The 25,974-nt window shown below is 46.8% G+C and overlaps 2 protein-coding genes across 3 annotated transcripts in view; one reads left to right on the top strand and one right to left on the bottom strand.

Moving 5' to 3' along the window:
- Window positions 1-1,098: 1,098 nt before the first annotated feature.
- Window positions 1,099-4,453, top strand: LOC118142888 (putative cystatin-9-like protein CST9LP1). The gene is made up of 3 exons (XM_035298500.3): window positions 1,099-1,393; window positions 3,102-3,215; window positions 4,159-4,453. Exons 1-3 carry the CDS (start codon window positions 1,154-1,156, stop codon window positions 4,246-4,248), a joined length of 444 nt encoding a protein of 147 aa, XP_035154391.1. The 5' UTR covers window positions 1,099-1,153; the 3' UTR covers window positions 4,249-4,453.
- A 1,964-nt stretch (window positions 4,454-6,417) lies between these two features.
- LOC100403665 (cystatin-13-like) overlaps window positions 6,418-25,974 on the bottom strand; it is a 28,614-nt gene continuing 9,057 nt past the window's right edge. For both annotated transcript variants that reach the window (XM_017972016.4, XM_035298499.3), the window contains exons 3-4: window positions 20,360-20,470; window positions 6,418-10,450 (exon numbers count right to left, since the gene is read on the bottom strand). In XM_017972016.4, coding sequence (XP_017827505.2) covers window positions 10,367-10,450; window positions 20,360-20,470 — 195 coding nt within the window. In that variant the 3' untranslated portion in view covers window positions 6,418-10,366. The remainder of the gene's footprint in view (window positions 10,451-20,359; window positions 20,471-25,974) is intronic.

Raw genomic sequence — 25,974 nt, 5'->3', positions numbered from 1 at the left:
CCTGGCATGGCTGGACTGGCTCTCAGGTCTGCAGGGCTAGGACCGACCCCACCCCCATTCCCAAGGCCCTGCATCTCTGGGAGAACTCCAGTGAATTCATCAAGTGCTGCTGGAAGGGGCAACAAGGATCTCAGGGGGTGGAACCATGATGTGGCAGCTCTGCCGAGACCCTCTCTTGTGAGCAGCATCCATGAACTCAGAGTCCCACCTGGACACTCCCTCCATCCTGCAGCCCTGGGAAGGAAGGGTGTGCACCAGCTCATGGGAGTGTCCTTGGCCTTGGCACATTGTCCTTCATGGTCACCACACCCAAGGTCAGAGCTCAGCACATGACACACTTATGTCTGGCTATGCTCAGGAGAAAGTGGCCTAGAGCTGAATGCATGGTGTTATTTCTGTCCCCAGCCATCTCCTCTACCCCTGACATCCAGCAGAGTGGGGTTCCTAGGACCCTGCCCCAACTTTGCCAAACTTGCAACTCCAGTGGCTGAATCTAGCTGTGAGCACCCTTACTTATCTTCCCCAAGTTCTTTGTCAGGAGGTTGGTCTGCCGGTGGAGCAGGTCCTTAGCTTTAAACAGCAGTGAAGGATGCCCAAGAGCAGCCTTCACCCTCAGCTTCAGAGCCGGGGAGAAGCAGGTTGCTCACGCTCAGGCAGGTGCTGTGGACCTTCCTGAGTCCCCGTGCAGCCGTGCCCTCTCTTCACCCACAGCCCTTGCTCCTCCTTTGACCAGTCTGCTTTTGTTTCCCCACCGCACTGGTGTGTCCAGGGATCACCTTCCATTCACACCTCTTGCACTTCTGTTCTTGTTTCAGGGTCTGACCCTGGGACACCCAAGGAAGTGGGTGCTCTCCTCTAGCCCACTGAGGCACTAAGGAGCAGGCGTGGCTGGACCTCATGCCCAGCAGACCCTCCCTCCCATTGCTGATCTTTCTAACCCACCCCCATGGTTGCTGTTACTCCTCCCTGGACAAAAGATAATTGAAGCAGCTTTGTCTGGAGGAGGCAAGGCCACATTTGGGAGGGACAGATTGTAATGCCGGGAGGAGCTTCTGCCTGAGCTCAGGAGTTTAAGGGTCAGAACTGCGTGCAGTAGTTTCCCGTGGGAGTTTAGGCTGGGAGGGCCAGAGGCAGGGATCCTGTGCTCTGCACCATGTTGAGTCTGCCACGGAGATGGGCTCTCTTCTGGGTGCCACTGATGCTTCTCTTTGGCTCCCAGCTCCTGGTAACCTATACCTGGCGTTTCCAAGAGGGAGAGGAGTGGAATGACCGAAAACTAATTGCTGTTTATCTCCCTTTCACCCTGGAGTTTGCCGTGTACACATTCAACCAGCAGAGCGAGGACTGGTATGCCTACAAGCTGGTGCGTGTCCTGGATGCCTGGAAGGAGCAGGTTGGTGACCACAATGTCTCCTGCCGTGGTGTCCAGCACAGGCTGCTGAGTGATGGGCCGGGGTGGGGAGTGTGTGGCCAGGGCTTAACAAGGACTCTTGGTTCAGCAGCTGTAGTCCAAACTTGTATAAAATACAACCTAGAGGGGGTCCAAAGTGGCTCCTGCCGGAGGTCATGGCACTCGCGAAGGCGAGGTCATCAGTTCAAGGCTAACCTCATAAGCTCAAACTGATTGGCAAAAAAAAAAAAAAAATACAACCTAGAAAGTTACTTTTGTCTTTATGAAAGATATAAGTTAGAATTTTTTTGAGTCAGGTCTACTCAATACTAGATATATTATTCAACCTCCGTGATTTTTATGGCATCACCTAACTGAAGAATGACCTCAAAATAAGGAAAACTGAGAAAATGAGGCATCAGGTAAGAAAATAGGTCACACAAAAAATGTCCATAGAAACCGAGAAATATTTCAAAGAAACTTAAAAAGAGATCATCAGAGTAAAAGAAAAGGAAGAGAGAGAGACAGAGAGACAGGCAGATAGGCAGAGAGAGACAGAGAGAGAGAGACAGAGAGACAAAGAGAGCTGATAATTCAGAAGTGAAAAAGCAGCACTATCAGCTCTGAGAGGCTGCTGTGAGGTCAGTTCTGATTTCCACCTGCTCTGGGCTGCTCGCTGTGTCTACACTCGCTGAGTTGAACACCGTGTTACACTCTTCCTCAGTTCGTGGTCCTTCATCCTAAAACGTTCTCCTTTTAATGGAATCGGGAATGCGGTGGGGAGTGCACAGTTCCTCTGGGTTGCTGGCATGAACAGTTAAAATGCCCTCCTAATGCAGGCACTTCCGGCTTCGGGGGAGAAGGAGCATTGCTCTCCCTTTGTCAGCAGCAAGAGCCCGAAAGGGTGGAAGGACTCGTGCTGCACAGAGCTTAAGCTCTGCAGAGACTCTGTGCAAGGCCCTGGCTGGTTCCCTGCCCCTTGCCCTCTGCTGTGGAGTCTTCCACGTGGCATCCAGATGTGGCAATGTCAGAGGCAGTCTGAGGCTGGGAGGAATGCATGGAGCGGGAGGGAGGGTATGGAGTGGAATTAAATGGAATGGAGTGGGGAGTAGAGCAAAGAGAACTTCAGGTTGCACTTTGTAATAGGGCACATGGTGTTTCTTAAAGCCATTGTCCCCAGGGTGTGTGCCTGTGTGTAGTGGGAGCTCTGGGTGGCATTCTTGCATTCTTCTTGCTGGAGGTCAGGTGGATGGTTTGACAACACGCTGCAGATGAGCCTCCCTCTGTCCCAGGGCTGAGGTTGCCAACACCCTCAGCCCTGGGACAAACTCTTGGAGAGCCAACGCCCTCCCAGGCCTGCAGCTCCTGTCCTCTGAAGGTGCAGCTCCAGGATCAGATACCTGCTGAGAGTGAAGCTGGGTCTCACTGCGGGAGACGGGGAGGTGAAGCTGCAGACAGAGGTGCATTAATACGGTCTGGCAGCCTGTGTTTGTCCCAGAACCCACCACGAGTACCTGCTCTTTGCTCTTAACTCCTCAGTCTAGAGAAGGTCTCCTGGTTTTTACCTCCAGTGAGCTGATGCCAGGTCCATGTGTGAGCTCCTTAATGGAGGAGAGTGTTGTGGCCTCTTCCTACAAGGTCGCGTCCTCACAAGGAGTTACCTATGAGCAACTCAAAGAGTGTGTCCGCTTTAATCTCTTTTATTCAACAGGGTTATGATAAGACGACATTCTCCATGAATCTGCACCTGGGCCGAACCACGTGTGGGAAATTTGAAGACGACATTGACAACTGTCCTTTTCAGCAAGGCCCAGAGCTGAGCAATGTAAGACAGGCACCAGCTTCCCTCATGTCCACAGCTGTGGATGCTGCATGGGGTGTCGTGTGGGCACGGGTGCAGCTGACAAAGAGACTTAGAGGAGTGAACCCGCCGCGGCCTCCACCAGGCCCCCTGCTTGTGCCTTTGTGGGGGGCGCAGAGGGCAGGCAGCCAGGGGTCCACTTGCAGGCTCCTGGCCAACCTGAGTTTCCCGACTCTGCCCTGTCACGCCATTGCAGCTGCCTGTACCCAGGGCACATGGGCTTCAGACTGCTCTTGGCCTCTGGGGTCCTGGTCTTCTAGGCCTCAGTAGAGGCTTCTCCTCTCTGGTCTTCCCCACCCAGCCTTCCTCTGCCTTCTGAAGAAAGAGCCTGGTGGGGATCTGACATCACCTCTCTCTGAGTGTGCAGTTCTTGGTCTGCCCCTGTCCTGACCCGGAGCCTGAGGGAGGTGGAGCCTGGGGGGTGTCCACTGCCCTCTCTCCCTGGTCCTGTCCTGGCTTCTGCTGAGCTGCAGTGCCTGCTCTGGGGCCAAGGACATAAGGAACCCTGACACCGTGCCCAGCACAGCTAGCATGATTTCACCCCCTTATCAGAGGACTGGGTAACAGGCTATGTAACTGTTTCCATCTGAGCGCAGCTCCCTCTGGACTGGGGTGTGCCGTGCTGTTCTTAGGGGATGAAAGACACCAGCCAGCCTGGGTTTCCCCTGGAGGCCACTGGCTAGGGAGGAGGGTGCTGATACAGGGGTTCCTTGGTCAGGAGGGAGCCATAAATCACCCTGAAAGTCTGGAACAGCCCATAACTCAGGCTGGAGGGCCACACTTGGGGACTGGAGCCCAGCCCTGGAAATGGGCAAGACGGAGATGGAACCTGTGTTGATAGCAGAAGCCACAAGTTTCTTCTTCCCGAGCCCTCACCCACTTTCCCTTCCTGCGCTTGCTCCCGCAGACCCACACCTGCTTCTTCACCATCGGAATAGAACCCTGGAGGACACATTTTGAACTCTGGAACAAGACATGCTCAGCCGGGCGTTCCTGAGTGGGACCCAGCCACAGGCCTGGCCACATGCTGTTGGCTCCTTTCCAGCACACTGGCCGTTCCTCAACACGGCCCTGCAGTGCCTGAGCAGCTCTGTGCTCGCGTGTTCTTATTTTCCATGTGTTAGATACTCATGCTCAGGTATCTTAGAAATTCTTCATTGTCTAACTTGATCATGTAATATACATCTTAACAATCAGCATTTTAAGAAGCGTTGTGTGACGTGATTCCAGACGGAGGGCCTGGGCAGTTGATGGAGTTATTCTCAGCACAGCAGCCTCCTGGGCTCTCAAGGGTAAGTTTTCTCCCCACTGTGCCTCCTGAGCTGCCTCCAGAGGCATAGCTGAGCTGCCTCTGAGCTGCCGCCTCAGGGCTCATGCGGGCTGCAGAGGCGCAGTGACAGTGGCCTCCCGGGGCATTGGATGTGCACATGGAGCAGAACAGGGACTCGGGATCCCACACAGCACATGTGACATTGGCCCTAATCCCCAGGGTGCATGTCTACTCACTGTGTTAGCTGAGAACAACCGGCAGCTGTGGACACCCTGCCCACATGTCCCAGACCACGCCTCAGCACGCCTCCTCTGCAAAGATTTTACAAGTAACTATTTTGGTCTTTGTAGGCCATATAGTCACTTTCTCAACTATCCAACAATGCCTTAGTGTGTTGAAAGCAGCCATAGACAAAAATAACCAGGAGTAGTCTTCCTCGGGCCGTGGTTGCCAACCCCTAAGTCAAGTCTGAGAGTCACACTCCATCTTCAGGAGGGAGGCAGGTGAATGTCCCAGTCTCCCAGCGTCCGGGCACCCAATTTAGAGGCGTGTGCCACATGGTTCTCCGAGCTCCGCAGCAGGATGAACGCCCGGCCCCAGTGTAATACATTGGTAACAGACACGCTGCGTTTCCCCTTCTCTGTTTCCCTTTCTCACTTGTGCCTCCTGGGATCACCTCCAAATAAACTACCTGCACCTGCCAGTCTGCGTTTCAGGGTCACCCTGCGGGGTCCTAGCACTGTGTGGACCATTATCACTGGGTGTGCCCTCCACAGACGTGCTGGGAGGGTGGTCCCTAGACCATGGGCATTCAGGCAAGCAGAGGGGAGAGCCAGGCCCGGAGACCTCCCTGTGGCTTGCAGGCACTGAGGTGGGCACGGCTGCCGCACTTGTCCTATCTGGTCTCTGGACCCCACACAGCCCTGCCCTGCCTTGTTCCACACTTGAGCAGGTTTTCCTTTGAGACCCTCCCATTAACTCCCCTGCGCGCTCCCATCCTTGGTCCTTCTCTTGACCCTGACACATCAGCAGAAGGAAGCTCAGAGGAGGCGCTTTATCCACAGTGATTCCCGCAAGTGTCTTCCAAAGAGTCAGCCCCACTCATTTCATTCGAACATCATTTCTGAGGCAGTTCCCAGGACAGGGTCTCATGGGGAGTGAGCCCGCTGTGGGGGGTGACCTGGCCCAGGACCCTGTGGAATCAGAGCCCTCCCTCATGGAGCAAGGGGAGAGGAACCACCCCAAGGCACTGGCCCCGGGAGGATGGGCTCGTTCCTGCCAGACTCAGATTACACGTGTGGGTCTTTAACAGTTTTCTGCATCCCCAATAAATGTAGGTCCACAATTTCTGGGACATGTTGACTTCTACGTATTTCCAGGACTCTCTGTCATGCATGACATGACCTCAGTGCACAGGCTTAATTAGAGGACAGGTCTTGCATTAAGGGCCCAGTTCCTTGGGAAAGACCTCCTCTTTCCCTGCCTGTCTGTGCTTACTCCTAGAGATAGCTACACTTCTCCTTCAGGAATCTCTGTGGTGAAGAGTCAGAAAATTAGGTTCATAGATGCTGAGTGTAGCCATGAGGTGGGCCCCTGATCAAATTCTGTGCCGGAGGCAAAGGCCTGGGAACGTCTGGTCAGCAACGTTCCTGGACCCCAAGCCCAGGAAGGGAAAGGGGCGCAGATTGTAGCGGTGTCACGAGCTTCCTCTTTCCCCAGAAATGTGAGTTCTCATTCAACTCTGCACCCCTCAGCTCCTAATCTCTCATCTGTTGTCTCTGAGTCATTTATATAAACATGGCAAACTCTGTCTGGCTATCCGCAAATGGTTACAGCTGAAATCAAACGAGGCACTAGAAGAAAACACTAAATATAAATTAGTTCCACAACGTGCTACATGCACCCTGCTTTATTCTGCACTTTCCCACAGATGGGCCACTTTCCCATCTGCTGGGGGACATCTGGATAGTTTCCTCATTTTTCCCAGGAGGTCAGGGCCGGGACACAGCCCTGGGGAGATTGACCATTGTCGTGAACACAAAGTGACAAGGAAAATGTGAGGAGGTTTTTGCAGACTCTACCAACCTCTCTTACTGAGGCAGAGGAAGGGAAGATGAGGTGGAATTTGGGGAGGGCAGGGAATTGCCAGGATACATACACAAGGACATATCCCAGCTGTCAATCCTGGCCCTGCATGTGGTCTCAAGACAACTCCCACTCACTTCACACATGCCCTTCAGGTCCCGAGATCCAGAGTCCCTCATGTCCACATACCTCCTGTGAGTTGGAGACCTGATTCTTACCTGGCCTCTGCTGAGCCCAGAAAAGGAACTGTCCTAGTCTCTCGGTGCTGCTATAACAGAATAACACAGGCTGGGTAATTTATAGGGAATGAAAATTTATTTTTCAGAGTTCTAGAGGCTGAGAAGCCCAGGAGCAAGATACCAGCATCTTGTGAGGGCCTTCCTGCTGTGTCCGCACGTGGTGGAAGGGCCAGGTACACTGCATGAAGCCTCTGTTATAGGGGCCTTAATCCCACCCATGAGGAAAGAGCCCTCGTGGCCTAATTATCTCTTAAAGGCACCACCTCTTAATTCCATCACTGGATTTTGGATGGGAGGCATTCGGTCCATAGCAGGAATATTCCCTGCTTTGTAAGGTGAGTTTTTGACATTGTCTTTTTTTTTCAAAGTTATTCATAGGGTAAAGAAAAAGAATGGCTTGATGGCAAGATGACACTTGAATCCATGTCATCTGAAGAGCAAGGTCTTTGATGGGAGGGTGAAGGTGGGATTTGGCATCCCAGGGGCTGTGTCCATCCTGCGTGGCCACAGATAGCCTTGGTAGAAAAGGAGACAATCTGGGGGTTTCTCAGGAGCCTCTGTGTCCACATTTCATGCTCACACAAAATGTTGCTGTTAGTCAATAAACTCAAAAATCCCCTGAGTCAGTGGAAGTGCCTTAGTCTTGATTCTTCATCCTGAGTCGGACTCAATGGGTCAACAGAGGCCAGATGGTTTTGAAGAGCTAAACCTGAACCAATGCATGGATCACATTAACAGAACTGACCTTAGATGTGGGCAGTAGGGTTTGGTGGGCCTAAGACAAGTTATGAGTATGATGGAAACAAGGAGCCCAGGGCATGTGAGCACCCAGGTCCCTCCAGTGTTCAATCACACTGTCAGGGCTCAGCAAAGAACACCCTCCTTCAGAGGCTGCTCATAAGACCACGTAGGGCTGGCCAGCTCAGGCCAAGAGGCAAGGGAGACCAGTGGCCCCAGAAGCACAGAGCTTGGGGATGAAGAAGGAGGTGGATGGGAGAGATGTGTCCTCAGGTGCTGCAGGTCGCAGCATAGGGACCCTGATCCTGAGGCGGGGAAAGGATGGAACAAGAACTGCTCTGGCAGTGTCCCGGCGACCCAGCCAGCACACGGGAGAGGAGGGGCCCAGGGTGGGGTGGACCATGAAGAATGCCACTTCATATGCCCCCACCCAAGAGCTCAGCTGCTGGCAGATGTCAGGGAGTGCAGGTTGAGAACTGAACTCTTTTCTTTCTTTCTGAAATTTCTGTTTAAGGGCCTGAGGAATCATGCCTTACAAACCATAAAATCTCATCAAAAAGGTACTTTCTGACCGAGCAGATTGTGGCTTGCTTTTCCAACTGACTGGCATGGCATCACCTGACAGGTAGAAGATCCCCTTAGCTTCCTTTCTACTTACTCCATGTTTTAGACAAAGCTTAACTTTTTCTTCCAATTTCCAACTAAAGAATCCCTAAACACACCTAAAACTTGTAAGCCCATGCCTTCAGATGTCCCACCTTTTTGGGCCGAACAAATGTATACCTTCCATGTATTTGTTTATAATTTTGCCTGCAACTCCTGGCTCCATGACATGTATGAGGCCAACCTGTGACCTGACCACTCAGGCACACTTTCTCAGGACCTCTCGAGATTGTGTTTCCCTGTCTTAGTCACTCGTATGACTCAGAATAAACCTCTTTAAATATTTTAGCAGAATTTGGTGTTTCCATTGTCGAGATGAAGGGTGTCCTGATGTTTGATCTCAGCCAGAAGCCCCTGGGCATCTCAGGTTGCCACTTAAAGTAGATCTGGTTCCACTATTAGTGTGGCTCCTCCAGAAGCTGACTTTGAGACAAAAATTCAAGTACAAGTGGCTTATTTAGAAGTGATTCCAGAAAGGCAGTTGGAAACTGGAAATGGTAAGGGGCAGATGCAGCGTGGACAGAGAGACTGGCAATACGGGTAGCTAGAGCTCAGTCTTGCAGAGCGCTCCTCAGGGACTGCGTGGAATGCAACTCACAACCTGGTGTCATATCCACGGGACAAAAGCCCAGGATGTTTATCCTCCAACCTCTATCATTGGCTGAGGGCTCCTCTCATGGGTATTACTCACTGGCAGTCCAGCCTGCCCCTCATTGGCAGAGAAAGCCTCCACACAGAGAAGCTCAGAAGGTTGCAGTCGGCTCTGTCAGAGAAGAGCCCTCAAGGAGAGCTGTCATGCAGGTGGCCCCAGAGCTTCACCATCCCCCTCATGTGTCTAAGTTAGAACCTGACCCTGTGTTATTACTGCTATTACATAATATTGTCTCCTGGCCCCTCCCTGCACATTGGTGCTTCTGTCTACACATCAGAATTTCAGAAAGTGGCTCTTCATGGTCAGGTTATCCCTTCATCACCTCAGTCCACTCCTCATACACATGCACACACATATGCACACATGCGTACACACTGTAGTGGCCAGCCTCCCGAATGGCCTCCAGTGAACCTAATCTCCTATCTTTATGTCCTTGTATAGTCCATACTGAGCCAGGGCTGTTCTGGATTGAGTCCAGGTTACAAAACATATGATAGCTTCCATTTTGGTCTCTGGAACACTGTCTGGAGCAAGTCAACTGGGACACTAAGCTCCCTGCAATCTTGTGGAGAAGCCACGTGGAGAACAGAGATCTCAGTCAATGGCCGCTGCCAACCTGCAGCCACAGGAGTGAGCTGCCTTGGAAGGGGTTCTCCAGAGTCCGTCAAACCTTCAAATAATGGCACACAGTCAATATCAGAGTGTAACGTGATGAAAGGTGACAACCAGAACCGCCTAGCCAGGCCACCCAGAGATGCCTGACTCACAGACACCATGAGACATATAAATAAATTGCTTGAGCTGTTAAGTGACCAGGTGATTTGTCATGCAGCATTAACTAACTCATACACCTAATTGTGAGCACACATTTATGCACATTTATACACACACACACACACACACACACACACACACAAATGCAGTCTTCTTTCCCTGCACCATTAACTTCTCTGCTTCAACTCAAAACCAGTGATCCTACTGACTCTCTGGTTGGATCTGTTTAAAACTAGATGTTTCTAAGCCAACAGGACATGTCTTCCAAAAAGTCCTGGGAAGGGAGATTTCTACAGAAATCCATGGACAGAAACTCCCAAGACAGCCAGACTCTCAGAGCCTTACAGAAATTGCCCCCTATGATTGAAGCAATTGAGGGCTGGGTTCTCTGGTTATCTAGAAAGAGCTGTCAGTGAAAGGTAATTTGTACTCAGGGTTGGTTGAGGTGTAGAAACAGCTTCCACTTATTGGTAGCAGATTATCCCAGCTAGGAGGTGAAGTATCCAGCTAGAATTGTCTGTGCAATGCTGTCAAAACACACCACAAATTTTCAACATCAGCCCACAAAGAACACAAAAGCAAAAAGGCCAAACAAATGAGGTTAATGGGTTAACTGTGCTGTTCTAGTTCTTGCAAGTGTCTTTTCTTCCTCTTTAAAATGGAAATGAGTGTGGCAGAACATGCTAGAAGATCCCTATATGTCTTTGCAATGTTTCTTCAGCATGGTGAGTTCGAATTTCCATGGTTTGGATGCAACAATAAAGGTACAGAAAACCATCTGAAAGAGAAAAAAAAACCATAGTCAGCTTCTATTTTAAAAAGAAAAAACAAAAGCATAAATTCCTATTTCCAGGTAGGAGTTAGATTCAGCAGGGCTAAGAGGCTGTCTGAGTCAGCCACGCTCCATCAGACAACAGAGGATCCAACTTCTGCAAAGAGAATAAAATACCCGGGAATACAACTAACAAAGGACATGAAGGACCTCTTCAAGGAGAACTACAAACCACTGCTCAGGGAAAGCAGAGAGGACACAAACAGATGAAAAAACATTCTATGGTCATGGTTAGGAAGAATCAATATTGTGAAAATGGCCATACTGCCCAAAGCAATGTATAAATCCAATGCTATCTCCATCAAGCTACCATCGACCTTCTTCACAGAACTAGACAAAAAACCACCTTAAACTTCATATGCAACCAAAAAAAAAAAAAAAAAAAAGACTGCATAGCCATGACAATGCTATGCAAAAAGAACAAAGCTGGGGTCATCATGCAACCTAACTTCAAACTATACTACAAGGCTACAGTAATCAAAACAGCATGGTACTTGTACCAAAACAGAGATATAGACCAATGAAACAGAAGAGAGGCCTCGGAAGTAATGCTACACATCAACAACCATCTGATCTTTGACAAACCTGACAAAAACAAGCAATGGGGAAAGGATTCCATGTTTAATGAATGGTGGTGGGAAAACTGGCTAGCCATGTGCAGAAAGCTGAAACTGATCCCATTCCTTACACCTTATACAAAAATTAACTTCAGATGGATTAAATATTTAAACATAATACCATAAAAACCCTAGAACCATTCAGCACATAGGCATAGGCAAGGACTTCATGACTGAAACACCAAAAGCAATAATAACAAAGGCCAAAATAGGCAAATGGGATCTAATTAAACTATGAGTTTCTGCACAGCAGAAGAAACTATCATCAGAGTGAACCAGCAGACAACAAAATGGGAAAATTTTTTTTGCAAGCTACCCATCTGACAAAGGGCTAATATCCAGAATCTACAAAGAACTAAAATAAATTTACAATAAAAAGACAAACAATCCCATCAAAAAGTGGGGAAAGGATATGAACAGACACTTCAAAAAAAGACATTCATGCAGCCAACAAACATAAAAAAATGCTCATCATCACTGGTCATCAGAGAGATGCAAATCAGAACTACATTGAGATACCATCTCATGCCAGTCAGAATGGCGATCATTAAAAAATCTGGAGACAACAGATGCTGGAGAGGATGTGGAGAAATAGAAACACTTTTACAGTGCTGGTGGGAGTATAAATTAGTTCAACCATTGTGGAAGACAGTGTGGCGATTCCTCAAGGACCTAGAAATAGAAATTCCATTTGACCCAGCAATTCCATTACTGGGTATGTACCCAAAGGATTATAAATTATTCTATTATAAAGACACATGCACATGTATGTTCACTGTGGCACTGTTTACAATAGCAAAGATTTCAAACCAACCCAAATGCCCATCAATGATAGCAGAGACTTGGAACCAACCCAAATGCCCACCAATGATAGAATGGATAAAGAAAATGTGGCGCATATACACCATGGAATACTATGCAGCCATAAAAAAGGATGAGTTCCTATCCTTTGCAAGGACATGGATGAATTGGGAAACCATCATTCTCAGCAAACTGACACAAGAACAGAAAACCAAACACCACATGTTCTCACTCATGAGTGGGTGTTGAACAATGAGAACACATGGACACAGGGAGGGGAACATCACACACTGGGGTGTGTTGCGGGGTGGAAGCCTAGAGGAGGGATAACATTAGGAGAAATACCTAATGTAGGTGATGGGGGAATGGAGACAGCAAACCGCCATGGCATGTGTGTACCTATGTAACAATCCTGCAATATCTGCACATGTACCCCAGAACTTAAAGTATAATAAATAATAAAACAGAGGATCCGGCTGCCTCACCAGAGTAGTCCTCATTAGTTCATCTGCTGTGATCTGAGCCATCATGGGTGTGGCTTTATTCACTCCAGGAGAGCAAGAGTCAGAGCACAAGGATGAGTTATTATTGGAAAACCCCCATCTCCAGCCCTGGCCCTCATTCAGCCACATGGACTCCCTGTAGTCCACGGAGACCTCATGCTGCAGAGAGTCCTACCCAGAGAAGGCAACATTGCAAGAGTAGTACCAGGTGCTTCACACCTTGGGGAACCAACATTTGCCGGCAACCAAGGAGGAAAGCTTGCAGCTGGAGCACTGGAAGGAGACAAGTAGCTCTCATCCCACAGTCCTGCAGAAGCTGAGGGTTTCAGGCTCGCTGCATGGCGGTGAGAACACTATTTCCCTCCGTCTCTCTAAAATCTTCACTTACAATAAAAATGTGAAGTAAGAATACTTCCATGAAGTCAATGTAAGGTTGAATGACAGCATCAAGCAGGGAAGAAGTTGTACAAGATATAAAGGTGCAGGAAGAGTTTCGGGAGAAAACAGTGTACAAAACCAGAAACTCAGACGGGGCCTTGCAGGACTCAGTCCAGGCTTGTGCACCTGGGCAGGAGGGGGGTCCAGGGCTGGGGAAGCCTGTGTGTGCCCATGGTGTGAAGAGAGAGAGTGGGCATTGGGTTTACCAGAGAGTTCACTAAGTCACTGCTTAACTTCCAGGCCAGCCAAGGTAGACAGAAAACAATCACTAGGAAGCAGAGTACCTGAACAGCTCAATTAGCAAGCTCAGTCCTAGAGGATATTTTAGCGATGTATATTAAAATCCTTAAGAGGTGACAAATGGATAAATAATTCAATTTCTGAGAATAGTCCCTATAAAGAAACAACAATCAGGCAAACTGACACAGAAATAAGACTATTCATTACAGCACTGTCCAAAGCAGCTAAAAATTAGGGAAAACCCTAAATAATCAATTATCAGAATTCACTAACTAATATATGGAAGCATCATAAAATAATACAGAATAGTTTCATTACATGATACTCTCTAATAATCTTACAGTTTTGGAAATGCTTAGGATTTATTATTAAATGAAAATCCAGACCATGAAACAGTATTTGTTATGCTCCCAACTACAAAAAATATAAATATAAAATATTTTTAAACTAGAATATATGCCAGTATATTTACAGTGGTCAGCTTTATGTAAGGGTATTTATAGTTGATTTTTAAATGCTTAGTATTTTTGAAAATTTCCAAATGTTTTACATTAAATGAATCAGGCCAATAATTATTTTAAAATAATATTTTTTTAAAATTTATTTTCCAAGGATCCCAGATAGCCACACTTTCTTCCTTTCTAAATACCAGTAAATAAACCAAGAAAACAGATAGGGTCCAATCTATAGGAGCTTTATGAAACAGGAAAGGGCCCCATGCAAGGGAAGAGACAGCTGAAAATCTCCACATGATAAGAAACAGATGGGGGCAAATGGATAAAATTTATCGAGTGCCAAGCACTCAAGATAGAGGATGCAATCATAAGAGAAAGCCAAGACAGTACACCACCTCCAAACCTCCCAAACCCGAAGCCATCCCGAGTTTCCTCCTTTCATAGTCCTTGGCTAATCTATCAGCAAATTCTGAACAAACTTTCACAGACCCAGAACCTAACTAACATCATCTCTTGTTTGACGTATCTCAATAGAATACTGATTGACTCACATGGCTCACACATCTCCACCCCATCTCCTGTGCTGAATGGTCTCCATTTGTCCCCCAAGGCCTGCACTTCTTCTGTCTCTACCTGGCATGTCTTGGAAAACTGACTTCTATGGGCAGTTCCAAAGGGCACCCTTGCCCTCTGATCTCCATGGGCTACTCCAGTGGGCACCCATACCCTCTGATCTCTGGGGGTTGCTCAATGGACACCCTTATCCTCTGACCTCTCCAGACTGTGCCAATGGGCACCCTTGGCCTCTGACCTCCACAGGAAGCTCCAATGGGCACCCTTGCCCTCTGACCTCCACGGGCAGCTCCAGTGGGCACCCTTGCCCTCTGACCTCCATGGGCAGCTCCAGTGAGCATCCTTGCCCTCTGATCTCCATGGGCAACTCCAGTGGGCACCCATACCCTCTGATCTCTGGGGGTTGCTCAATGGACACCCTTATCCTCTGACCACTGCAGACTGTGCCAGTGGGCACCCTTGCTCTGTGATCACCATGGACAGTGTCAAGTGGGCACCTTCTGACTTCCAGTTGAGTTTGGCCAACGGGGGATAAAATCAGAAACGTGGGAAGCAGGAGGAGAGTGAGCTCAGGAGTCGCAGTAGGTGAGCTGTGTTTCTCCACCTAAGGACTAAGCCCCAACAGGGGCTGCCTGATTGCTCTAGAATGAAGGATATTAAGAAGCAAATTCTATAAATAAAACCTAGAAATATTAAAACATCCCACCATGCTACAAATTAGAGAGATGACAAGGTGAAGTGACGAGGTGTTATCACCTATATCACCCTGGAGAAATTTAAGATTCCTAACAGCAACTGCTGGTACAGCTGTGGAAAAATGGACAATTATACCACTGATGGAAGCTATGCTGGTTTAACCACTCTGGGGAGTAAACGTGAAGCCAGGCATCACGCACGGCCTGCCACACTGCAGCGGAAGTCGTGCATGGTCCGGGACACAGCAGCCCTACTCCAGTGCTGTCTCTGTGGAGATTCTCGCTTCCTGGTACAGTGGGCATGTATCAGGACTTTCACTGAAGCATTATTGCTAAAACTGAAAAACTCCTGAAATCCCAGCACTTGCGGAGGCTGGAGCAGGAGGATTGCTTGGTCCCAGGAGCTCGAGACCAGCCTGGGCAACATAGGGAGGCCTACATCTCCAAAAAAATATAAAAATTACCCAAGATATTAAAAATCCAGTCTTATAAACAAAACTTAGAAACATCCAGGTGTGGTGTGCATGCCTGTAGCCCCAGCTACTCAGGAGGCTGAGGTGGGAGAATCACTTGCACCTGTGAGGTTGAGGCTTCAGTGAGCCAAGGTTAGGGCACTGCTCTCCAGCCTGGATGACAGAGTGAGACCCTGTCTCTAAAAGTAAATAAATCAAATAAAAATTAAAGTGAGAAACTGAAAACAGACAAAAGTGTTCAAAATAGGGAATGGTAAAATACAGTATTATGTAGTCATACAATAGCTTAATATACAGTAATGAAAATGATGTTTGGCCTATTTCTATATGCACCAAATGGCCCTAAAAATCATTCAGCATGAATAAATAACAGTGGATTGTACCAACATGGATAAACCTCGAAATACATTGTTGAGTCCAAAAAAAATAAAGTTCCAAAATGCAGGTAAATTTTGAAAAGCACACAGGATTCTTTTACATAGGTAAAAGTTTTTAAACGTAGGAAGACATGTTACCCATCAACGATAGAAGAGTGGTTATCTGTGACGGGGGAGCATAATAGATGTGCGACGTTTCACTTTTTAAGAGAAATATTTAATAATACCCAGTAGGATGGCTGTTATCAAAATGAAGACATAAAGAATGCTGATGAGGGTGTGGAGAGAAGAGGGCCTTTGCACACTGTTTCTGGGACTGTAAACAGGTGCAGCCATTATGAAAAACAGTATGGAAGTTACCTAACAAAATTAAAACCGAACTATCATGTGACTCAGCAATCCCTCTGGAAAGCACATCATCACCTCATAAGGACACGTGCATCCTGCGTCTCCTGTGTTCACTGTAACACTATTCACCACAGCCAGCATGGGTGGAAACAGCCCGTGCAAAGAAAAGGCAGCACACACACTACGAGGTGTTCTTCAGCCTTCGAGAAGAAGGAGATCCTGTCATTGGCCTCACGGATGAAGCTGGAGGACACTGAACTACATGAAACAAGCCAGATCCAGAAAAAAACATATTCATGATCACACTTACATGTAGAATCTAAAAAGATAAGAGTCAAATATACAGAGAAAGGATGAAAATAATGGTTGCCTGCAGAGCGGGTTGGGGTGAGGGCTGGGAGACACAGGCTAGAAGTTACAAATCAGCAGATGCAGGATGACATTTAATGTACGTTATTATAGTTAATTAAATGACACGAAATTTGGGATTTCTGCTAGATGACTAGATTTAGCAGTTCATGTCGCAAAAACAATGCAGAACTATGTGAGATTATGGAAAGGTTATTTTACCTCACTATGGTAACCATTTTACTATCTATATGAATCACATATTATCATGTGATAATATACCCGATACAATGTATTTAAAAAAAAATAAAAATAAATTTTAGAAAACAGATATCTAAAATTAATGTAATAAAATGATAACAGGTATAAAATGTGTGTGGTAGGTACATGAGCATTAGATATATCATTCTTAGTACTTTCCTGGATTTTTGAAATATCACTTAATTTAAAATTATTCCTCATCTGTTATAAGAATTCACTCTCTAGATTTAGCCACCCGCTTGCACTTGGCATTCTGCTGTGACATCTGCTCTTCATTGAAATATGAGGTGTTTTGTTTTGTTTTTTTTGAGATGGAGTCTCGCTCTGTCACCCAGGCTGGAGTACAGTGGTGGAATCTCGGCTCACTGCAACCTCCGCCTCCCAGGTTCAAGCAATGCTCCTGCCTCAGCCTCCCGAGTAGCCGAGACTACAGGCATGTGCCATTATGTCCAGCTAATTTTGTATTTTTAGTAGAGATGGTGTTTCACCGTGTTGACCAGGCTGGTCTTGAACTCCTGACCTCAGGGGATCCACCTGCCTCAGCCTCCCAAAGTGCTGGGATTACAGGCGTGAGCCACCACGCCCCACCTAAATATGAGGATATTTTTAATTGGCATTATGTCTGAGCACTTTTTGCCAATCACTGACCTGCCACTAATTCTGCCAATCCAAGTGTTGTGCCTGCTTTAGGTATTTAGTAAACAGATTTAAAAATACACAAGGCACAGAAACATATATATAAGGATTTTCAATTTAGTTCCATTTATGAAAGAAAAAACTTGGAAATAATATCTATGAGAAGATTACCAAGACAAATGTGAAAAAGAGAAGTTACATCCAAAAAACACACTGTGTGTCAGCAGTTATTTAAATAAAGAAGGAAGGAGAAAAAAGACAATGTCATTCATGTAAATTTACAGTGAAATTACCTTAAGTCCACACAAATGACCCCAGCGGAAACTCCTGGGCAGGGGGCAGAATTGGGGCATCACCCAGGAGTCCAAGGGCATGACCTCACTGTTATCACTTACATTTTTATGAGAATATACCTTCAGAAAATATTTATATACATTTTAAAAGATTAAATTTACGTCTGAAATGTATCCCTGTTAATCAAATAGGAGGAGAGTAAGGGAATTTTTTATTAAGCCGGCTCCTCTGCGATGAACTTGCCTTTGTGACGGTCCCCATCTGACAACACCCTGGCCTGGCTGAGGCTGCCCCCGTCTTGCTCTGAAGCAGCAGCAGCCTGGACCTCGGAGACTATGGGGAACATGCAGGGCCATTGGGCTGGAGTCTCGGGACAGTCCCAGAGCCTCGTAGGACTTCCATGCAGCAGCTGGACTGGTGGGACTGAGAAAGGAGTACTACAGGGTGGTTGCGGGAGAATAGAAAATTCCAGGCAGTACTTTTGCATGACTCACAAAAGGAAACTGTTGAAATAGCTGCAGAAGCTAGGGGCTGATAAGACCCTGAAGACCAGGGTGTGGACCAAGCTGGCTGATGACTGGACCCAACATGGCACACTGGATTTGACCTTAGTCTCACCTAGGCCTTCATTATGTGCTCATTAATGTACTAAATACACGACCACCGGCACAATGGAGCTCCGGAAACATCCATGTTTGATGTAAAAATGGGTGGCACATCGGGCCAAGAAATCTCCATCTTTTCCCAGGAATTTTCATGAATATTCCACCCCTTGGTTAAAGAAACCCATAAAGGTGGGAGCAGCAAACCCCCTTGCACATGGCTCTCTCCGGTGCACACCCACACTCCCTCCTTCTTGAGTGTGTTCTTTTTGCTTTGCAACAAACCTCGGTATTTTCAAACTTGTCCTTGAATTCCTTCTTATGCAGGTGTCATGAGCCTGGACACCATCCAGGGTCGAGGTCCCACCTGGCCCACCGGTATGAGAATTAGCCAAGAAGCATTGCTTGCAACAAGCCCTGCTTCAAAGCAATCACAGGCCTGTGGAGTCCCAGCAGGAGAAAAATGCTCCTCAAGGACTGCAGTGAGGGAAGGTCATGCTGTGCCTTCTCCTGGGCCAGCACCCCTCCGCAGGGGTGCCAGAGTAGGCAGTGAACCAAGATGGCAGCCATCACTTTATTCTCTGCCGGTTTTGGTGGCAGCTTCTGCTTCTTCCTCTTAGAAGCTAATTAAGAACTTTGACTCTTCTGGAAGCACCATGTTGTGAGAATGTCCCAGTGCAGGATGACCAACCCATCTTGGTTTGTCAGAATTTCCCTGGTTTTAGTACCGAAAGGCCCACATCCCAGGAAAGCCTACAGTCTATGACAAACCAGGTTGACTGGATCACCCTACAAGTTTGCTCCATGAGGAGGCCCCGAGCAGAATGGGGTGGATGCCTGGCAAGCCCCTCATTGTTTCAGCCATCCCCCTGGAGGTGCCAGACACATGAGTAAAGCAGCTATCTAGAATTTTCCTGCCCCAGCAGAACACAGTGCAGATTGCAGAATACTGAGAAATAATGAGTTGATTTTACTTTAAGCCACTAAGTGTGTGAGTGTGTGTGTGTGTGTGTGTGTGTGTGTGTGTGTGTGTGTTGGTGGTGGTGATGGCAGCGGTGGCACATCTAGAGTGGCTACTGACAAGACACTGGCTAGAGCAGGTAGGTGGTCCCAGGACTCGAGGACAAGCAGAAATCCCATAGCTTCTGAGTTGTAGGGGGCGGGAGCCCCTAGGTTCAGCTGCAGTTGCCCAAGCCCAGCTGCAGACCTGGGCATCTCTGTGCTCTTGAGGCCTCGGAAGGCGTCCCTCCCCGCCACAGGCTTTGAGATGCCTGCTCACACTGCCTGACCTCTCCCCGCTCCTGGTGCCTGCTGTGACCATCCGGTTAGGTTGGGGCAGAGCCTGGAGCTGTCACAACCCAGCCAGGTGCGTGCATGCTTAGGCCAGCTGTAATACTCTGGCCCCTGTTGCTTTGGCCTCCTCCAATCTTTGGGCACCAAGGACCACAGGAGGGAGGACAAGGGGTTGCTGAGGATCAGGGGGTGCTGAAGACAGCTCAGCACTGGCCTGCAGGAGTCCCTTGGCATGAACAGCCTGGGCCATGAAGGGTGGTGGGAGGCAGACAGCTTCCTGGGCAGAAGGGGGTGTGTCCCAGGTGAAGCCCCACCTTCAGGCTGGGGAGGGCCTGAAGCCTCTGGCTGACCTGCCAGTCCTGCAGACCAGAGAGGGGGTTGTACTTATTCCTGGGCCCACCCATGACTGCTCATGGACAAATAAGCACACATTTCCCTCCTCTGAAAACCATAAAATCCCAACTGCACAAAGGAGCTCTCCTTTCTGCTGAGAGCTGGGAAGACCACCAGATGATCAGCTGCAGAGAGGAACTGACTTCTCTGCTGGGAGCTGAACACTCTGGACAAGCTGCCTGCCGAGGAGCTACCCACCACGGGGTTTCTCTGAGCTGTTCTAACACTCAGGGAAGCTCCTCTTCATCTTGCTCCCCCTCCACTTGTCTGTGTACCTCATTCCTTCCAGATGCAGGACAAGAACTTGGGGAAAGGAACCACCAGCTGTAGAGGTTTCTGGCCAGAAAAGCAGCACCCCAGAGATCCCATAACATTCAGGTGGGGAAGGCTGGCATCCGCAATATGGTAGAAACGATGTCTGTGCCTAGAACCTCATCATTCGCAGTCCCGAATACGGTCCAGTATACAAATCTTAGGCAAGGAGTTCCCCCTTGTCTCGGCCACATACCTTTTGCATTTTGGGATCCTTTTGAAATGCACAGTTTTCATCTTCCGAAATTTTCTTGCAAATTGTTCGGGCAATTTTGACCTCAATATAGTACTCCAAACTATCTGTCACCTGTCAATGAGTAACGTAAAAGTCATGTATCATTAAAGAATATATGATATCAACTGTCATCTCCAGCAAGTAAACAGGTCATTGACTACTCAGGGCTAGGAATGTCTTTCTGCCTTCTCCCTCTTCAACTGTTTTCTGTCCAGAGGTTTTCAGGTAATTTGGAAGATTTCTTGCCTTGTCTCTCTGTCTCACCATAGTATTTAATTTTAAAGTAATGGCACTGTCTCCAAAATAAAGCAAGGAAACAATTCTCCCAAAAGTATTTTCCTGGGGAAGCTAATAGTTTGCTTATTAGAGCTTGGGAAACAGCAGTGCAAGGTTCTGTGGACTGACTGCACCATGGACTACACCATAGTCAAGCCATGGTGACCCCGTGACCCACATGTACACCTCACCTTGGCCCCCCGGAGCCAGAAAATATTAGATAACAAGAAAACTACAGAAAGAGAAGATTAGCTAGCTCCTGCAGTGCCTGATTAACCAACCTTGCAACGTTCCACCATTGTTCTACCTCAACTGATAAGTCGACCTTGTGACACTGGACCGTGTGATCTGATTGACCGACCTGGCAAAATTCTACCATTTTTCTTGCCCCAACTGATAAGTCAACCTTGTGACATTGGACACTGTGACACCGCCCCCAACCATAAAACCAGGTCCTATCCCACCACCATCTGCTAAATCTCTCTTTTTGGACTCAGCCCACTAACACCTGGATGAATAAACAGCCTTGTTGCTCACACAAAGCCTGTTTAGGTGATCTCTTCATTCAGAGTGTGGTTAACAATCAGTGCTTATAGCATCTTCACACCTAATCAATAGATATTGAGGAAATAAAACTATGACCCAGAAGTAGAGCTTGCTCAGTGTGTATTTATACTGACGCTCTCTAAAGTTGCCCATTGTTTGCCAATCTTAGTATCCACACCCTACTGAAATGCAGATTCCTCCAAAATTTCTGCATCTAGAGGCATTCCACCTGCCACAAAGCCCCTAGCAGCCCTTCCATTCAAGGAGAACCTCTTGGGGAAATGGAGCAGTTCAATGGCAAAGGACTTTATTGAAAATGAACAAGAAAACAAGGTTTACAAGACTCGGGGGAGGGACATATTAAAGAGAATGACCAAGTTAAACACAGTAACTGTCCCGGAGACAACTGACAAAATCCTTACAATTTTTTTTAGAAATTCTAGAAAAGCTTCCTAGGCATTGAACAAAAGAAATGTGTCATGCAGAATTCTAAGATGCCCCCGGGAGTCCTGCTCCATGTTGTGCATGCCCTGTGGGATCCCTAGGACTATGAACAGGATGGATTTTACTTCCTCTGGGGCAGAGCTGGATTCAGACATAGGGAGATTGACTTGGCTGACCTGCCCTACTCACATGAGCCCTTTAAGTCTCAGGTTAGAGGTCAGAGAGAGAGATGCACACCCTTGGGTTAGGCAATTTCACTTGTGGATGTATACCTAACCTCAGAGGCACACACATGTGCAGAGACACACCTCATTTTGCTGTACTTGGAAATATCATGCTTCACCGTGTTCTTTACAGATTCAAGGTTTACGGCAACTTCAACTCAAGCACCATGTCCCAATATCAGTGCCATGTCCCCAACATGCCTATGCACATGTCCTCTCTCTGTCACGTTTTGGCAAGTCTCACAATGTTTCAAACTTTTAAATTTTCATTACATCTGTTATGGTAACTTGGGATGAGTAGTCTTTGATGTTACTATGTAATTGTTTTGAAGCACTGTGAACCATGACCATGTAAGTCGGTGAACTTAAATCTCTAAATGTGTGTGTTCCTGCTGCTCCCCACCTCTCTCCCCTCCTTGGGCCTCCCCATTCTCTGAGACACAGTAATACTGAAATAAGGCCAACTTGACAACCCTCCTGTTGCCTCGTTGTAAAGTGAAAAGAAGAGATACCCATATCTCACTTTAAATGGAAAGCTAGAAGTGATTAAGCTTAGTGAGAAAGGCATGTTGAAATCCAAGACAGGCCGAAAGCTAGAACTCTTGCACCAAACAGTTAACAAAGCTATGAATGCAAAGAAAGAGTTCTTGGGAAAAAATTAAAGGTGCAACTCTAGTGAACCCATAAATGATAAGAAAGCAAAACAGCCTTATTGGTGATACAGAGAAAGCTTTAATAATCTGGATGGAAGATCGAACTAGCCACAACATTCCCTTAAGCCAAAGTCTAGTCGTCTAGTCCAGAGTGAGGCCCTAACTAGCCGTAATTCTATGAAGGCTGAGGGAGGTGAGGAGCCTGTAGAAGAAAAGTTGTAATTTAGCAGAGACTGGTTCATGAGGTTTAACAAAAGAAGCCATCTCCATAATGTAAGCAGCAAGTGCTCACGTAGAAGCTGTAGCTAGTCATCCCAGAAATGCAGCTAAAATCAGTGACAGAGGTGACTGCACAAGCAGGAGATTTTCAGTGTAGACGGAACAGCCTCCTGTTGGAGGAAGATGCCATCTAGGATTTTCATAACTAGAGAGACGTCAGTGTCTGCCTCTAAAGCTTCAAACGACAGGTTAACTCGCTTGTTAGAGGCCAAGGTAGCTAGTGATTTTAAGTTGGAGCCAATGTTCATTTACTATTCTGAAAATCCTAAGGCACTTAAGAATTATGCTAAATCTACTCTATGTATGAGAAAACAACAAAGCCTGATGCAAGTATTTCGGTTTACAGCATGGTTGACTGAATATATTAAGCCTACTACTGAGACATAATGCTAAAAAAAAGGAAGCACATGCACAATTCCCTTCAAAGTGTTGCTGCTTGTCGACAATGCACCTGGCCACCCAGGTGCTCTACATACAAGGATTTATATGGTCTCCATGTCTGCTAACACAGCCTCCTTCTGTGAGAGTTATTTCAACTTTCAAGTGTTATTATTTAGGTAAAACATTTCCTAAGGCTGTAACTTCCATAAAGAGTGATTCCTCTGATGGATCTGGGCAAAGTAAATTGAAAACCTCCTGGAAAGGATTCACCATTCTAGATGCCATTCTGAATATTTGTGATTCATGGGAGGAGATCAAAGTATCAACATTAAAAGAAATTTGGAAGAAATTGATCCAACCGTCATGAATGACTTTGAGGGACTCAAGACTTCAGTGGAGGAAGTAATTGTAGATGTGGTAGAAATAGCAAGACAATCAGAATCAGAAGTGGAGCCTGAAAATGTGACTGACTGCTGCCATCTCATAATAAAACTTGAATAGATAAGGAGCTGTTTCTTAGAGATGAGCAAAGAAAATGGCTTCTTGAGATGGAATTGATTTCTGGTGAAAACGTTGTGAGTATTGTTGGAACTACAATAAAGGATTTAGACTATTACACAAACTGAGCTGACAAAGCAGCTGTGAGCTTTGAGAGAGTTGTCTCCAATTTTTAAAAAAGTTCTACTGTGGGTAAAATGCTATCAAACAGCATCATGTTAGATGTAGTGAACCCCAAGTTTCTCTTCCCAGAATCGGTGTGTCAGCGTGTTCGGCTCTCTTATTCTTTAATTGTCTATTTTAAAGTTTAGCTTCTTTGTAGTTCCAGTAAATAAACTTCTCCACCAGTTCTAATCAGCAGTTCACATCTGTTCCCCTGGCCCCAGCTCTGGCTCCATCCTGACTCATCCTGGTCACCTGCTTCAGTCACCTGCTCCAGTCACCTTCTTTAACCTGGGTCACCCCTGGCCACCTGCTCTGACCTGCCCATAACGGTCCTTCCCACAAAACCACCCACCCTGTCACTCCAGCTCGAACCCCATACTCTCTTTAAAATAGCCAATCAGGATTAGTCTAGCTTGTGCGGTCTAACCCTAGCCAATAGGGGAACGACACAGCACTGGGGATGACCCCTGACAGGCATGAGTACCTCTTCCCCTCCTTGTCCAGGTGTCCACTTGCCATTGCTCCATCTGCGAGCTGCACCCTTCTATGGAAGTAAATTGCCTTGCTGAGGAAGTTTATATTGGAGTGCTGCTTCTTTTGCAGCATCAAAAATTCCACTTATAACAATCCCGTGTTACAGGAATTAAGTCAATCAATGTGGCAAACCTCACTGTTGCCTTATTTTAAGAAACTGCCGGCCTGGCGCGGTGGCTCATGCCTATAATCCCAACACTTTGGGAGGACAAGGTGGGTGGATCACGAGGTCAAGAGATCGAGACCATCTTAGTCAACACGGTGAAACCCCATCTCTACTAAAAATACAAAAATTAGCTGGGCATGATGGCGCGTGCCTGTAATCCCAGCTACTCAGGAGGCTGAGGCAGGAGAATTGCCTGAACCCAGGAGGCGGAGGTTGCGGTGAGCTGAGATCGGGCCATTGCACTCCAGCCTGGGTAACAAGAGCGAAACTCTGTCTCAAAATAAATAAATAAATAAATAAAGCAATAAAAAGTTTTGAGGAATAAATGTGCATTCTCATTTTTAAAAGGTTTTTAAAAGAATAATGTAAAGGACTTCTCCTACTCAATAGCAACTCTACAATACTGACCCAGCAACGAATAAATCAATCAAGGAAAGAGAATCAAGAATCCTGCAACAGACCCAAATATGTTTGGATACACAGTCTGGTGTGCTGGCTTTCCAAAACACAGAGGCCTTTTATAGACAGGGTCAGGTTTAGGTTAGATCCAGTCCCCACACCATAAATAGAAATAATTCCAAGATAGATTACTGAGCTAAAATTATTAATGTTTTAGAAAAATTGTAACTGTTATACTCAAGAATGGAAAAGAACTTCTTAAGCAAGATACAAACTCCAAACAACATATGGGAAGAAAAAATAAATGTTACTTCAATATTTAAAAAAAAAAAAAAAATCTTAGACCCAGCACGGTGGCTCACACCTGTAATCCCAGGACTTTGGGAGGCCGAGGTGGGTAGTCACGAGGTCAAAAGATCAAGACCATCCTGGCCAACACAGTGAAACCCTGTCTCTACTAAAAATACGAAAAAATTAGCCGGGTGTGGTGGCACACGCCTGTGGTCCCAGCTACTCGGGAGGCTGAGGCAGAAGAATCACTGGAACCCAGGAGGCGGAGGTTGCAGTGAGCCAAGACTGTGCCACTACACTCCAGCCTGGTGACAGAGCAAGACTCTGTCTCAAAAAAAAAAAAAAAAAAAAAAAATCTTAAAGACACTGTAAGGAAAATTAAACTGCAAGGAACAGACAGGCAAGTACAAAATATTGGCAGTATATATGAGAACCACAATCTAGTATGAATAGTACATAAAGAACATCTACAATTCTGTAAGAGCAAGACAAGCAATGCAAAAGAAAAAGGGAATCAATTCTTAGAAGTAAACATATATTGCAGGTAAATTCAATGCAAGACAATTCCTCACTCTATAGGGGAATTAAAAAATGTTATTTTTGTACCTGTCAGACTGGCAAACACCTGAAAGACAAAATGAGACCACAGCTGATGAAGATGAGAGGCAGGAGGTACTCAGACCTGCAGCCCTGCCAAAAATCTAAGGTGATTTAGCCCTT

Source organism: Callithrix jacchus, chromosome 5 (assembly GCF_049354715.1).
Source record: "Callithrix jacchus isolate 240 chromosome 5, calJac240_pri, whole genome shotgun sequence".
NCBI lineage: Eukaryota > Metazoa > Chordata > Mammalia > Primates > Cebidae > Callithrix > Callithrix jacchus.
Note: the sequence above shows the minus strand (reverse complement) of the source record. Positions and strands in the feature narration are given on the sequence as shown.

What these genes read in the sequence shown, in the direction of transcription:
- LOC118142888 (XM_035298500.3), top strand. Translation starts at nt 1,154, where the DNA reads ATGTTGAGTCTGCCACGGAGATGGGCTCTCTTCTGGGTGCCACTGATG. An exon ending in TGGATGCCTGGAAGGAGCAG is followed by an intron (nt 1,394 to 3,101) that starts GTTGGTGACCAC and finishes TTTATTCAACAG; the next exon opens with GGTTATGATAAGACGACATT. An exon ending in AAGGCCCAGAGCTGAGCAAT is followed by an intron (nt 3,216 to 4,158) that starts GTAAGACAGGCA and finishes TTGCTCCCGCAG; the next exon opens with ACCCACACCTGCTTCTTCAC.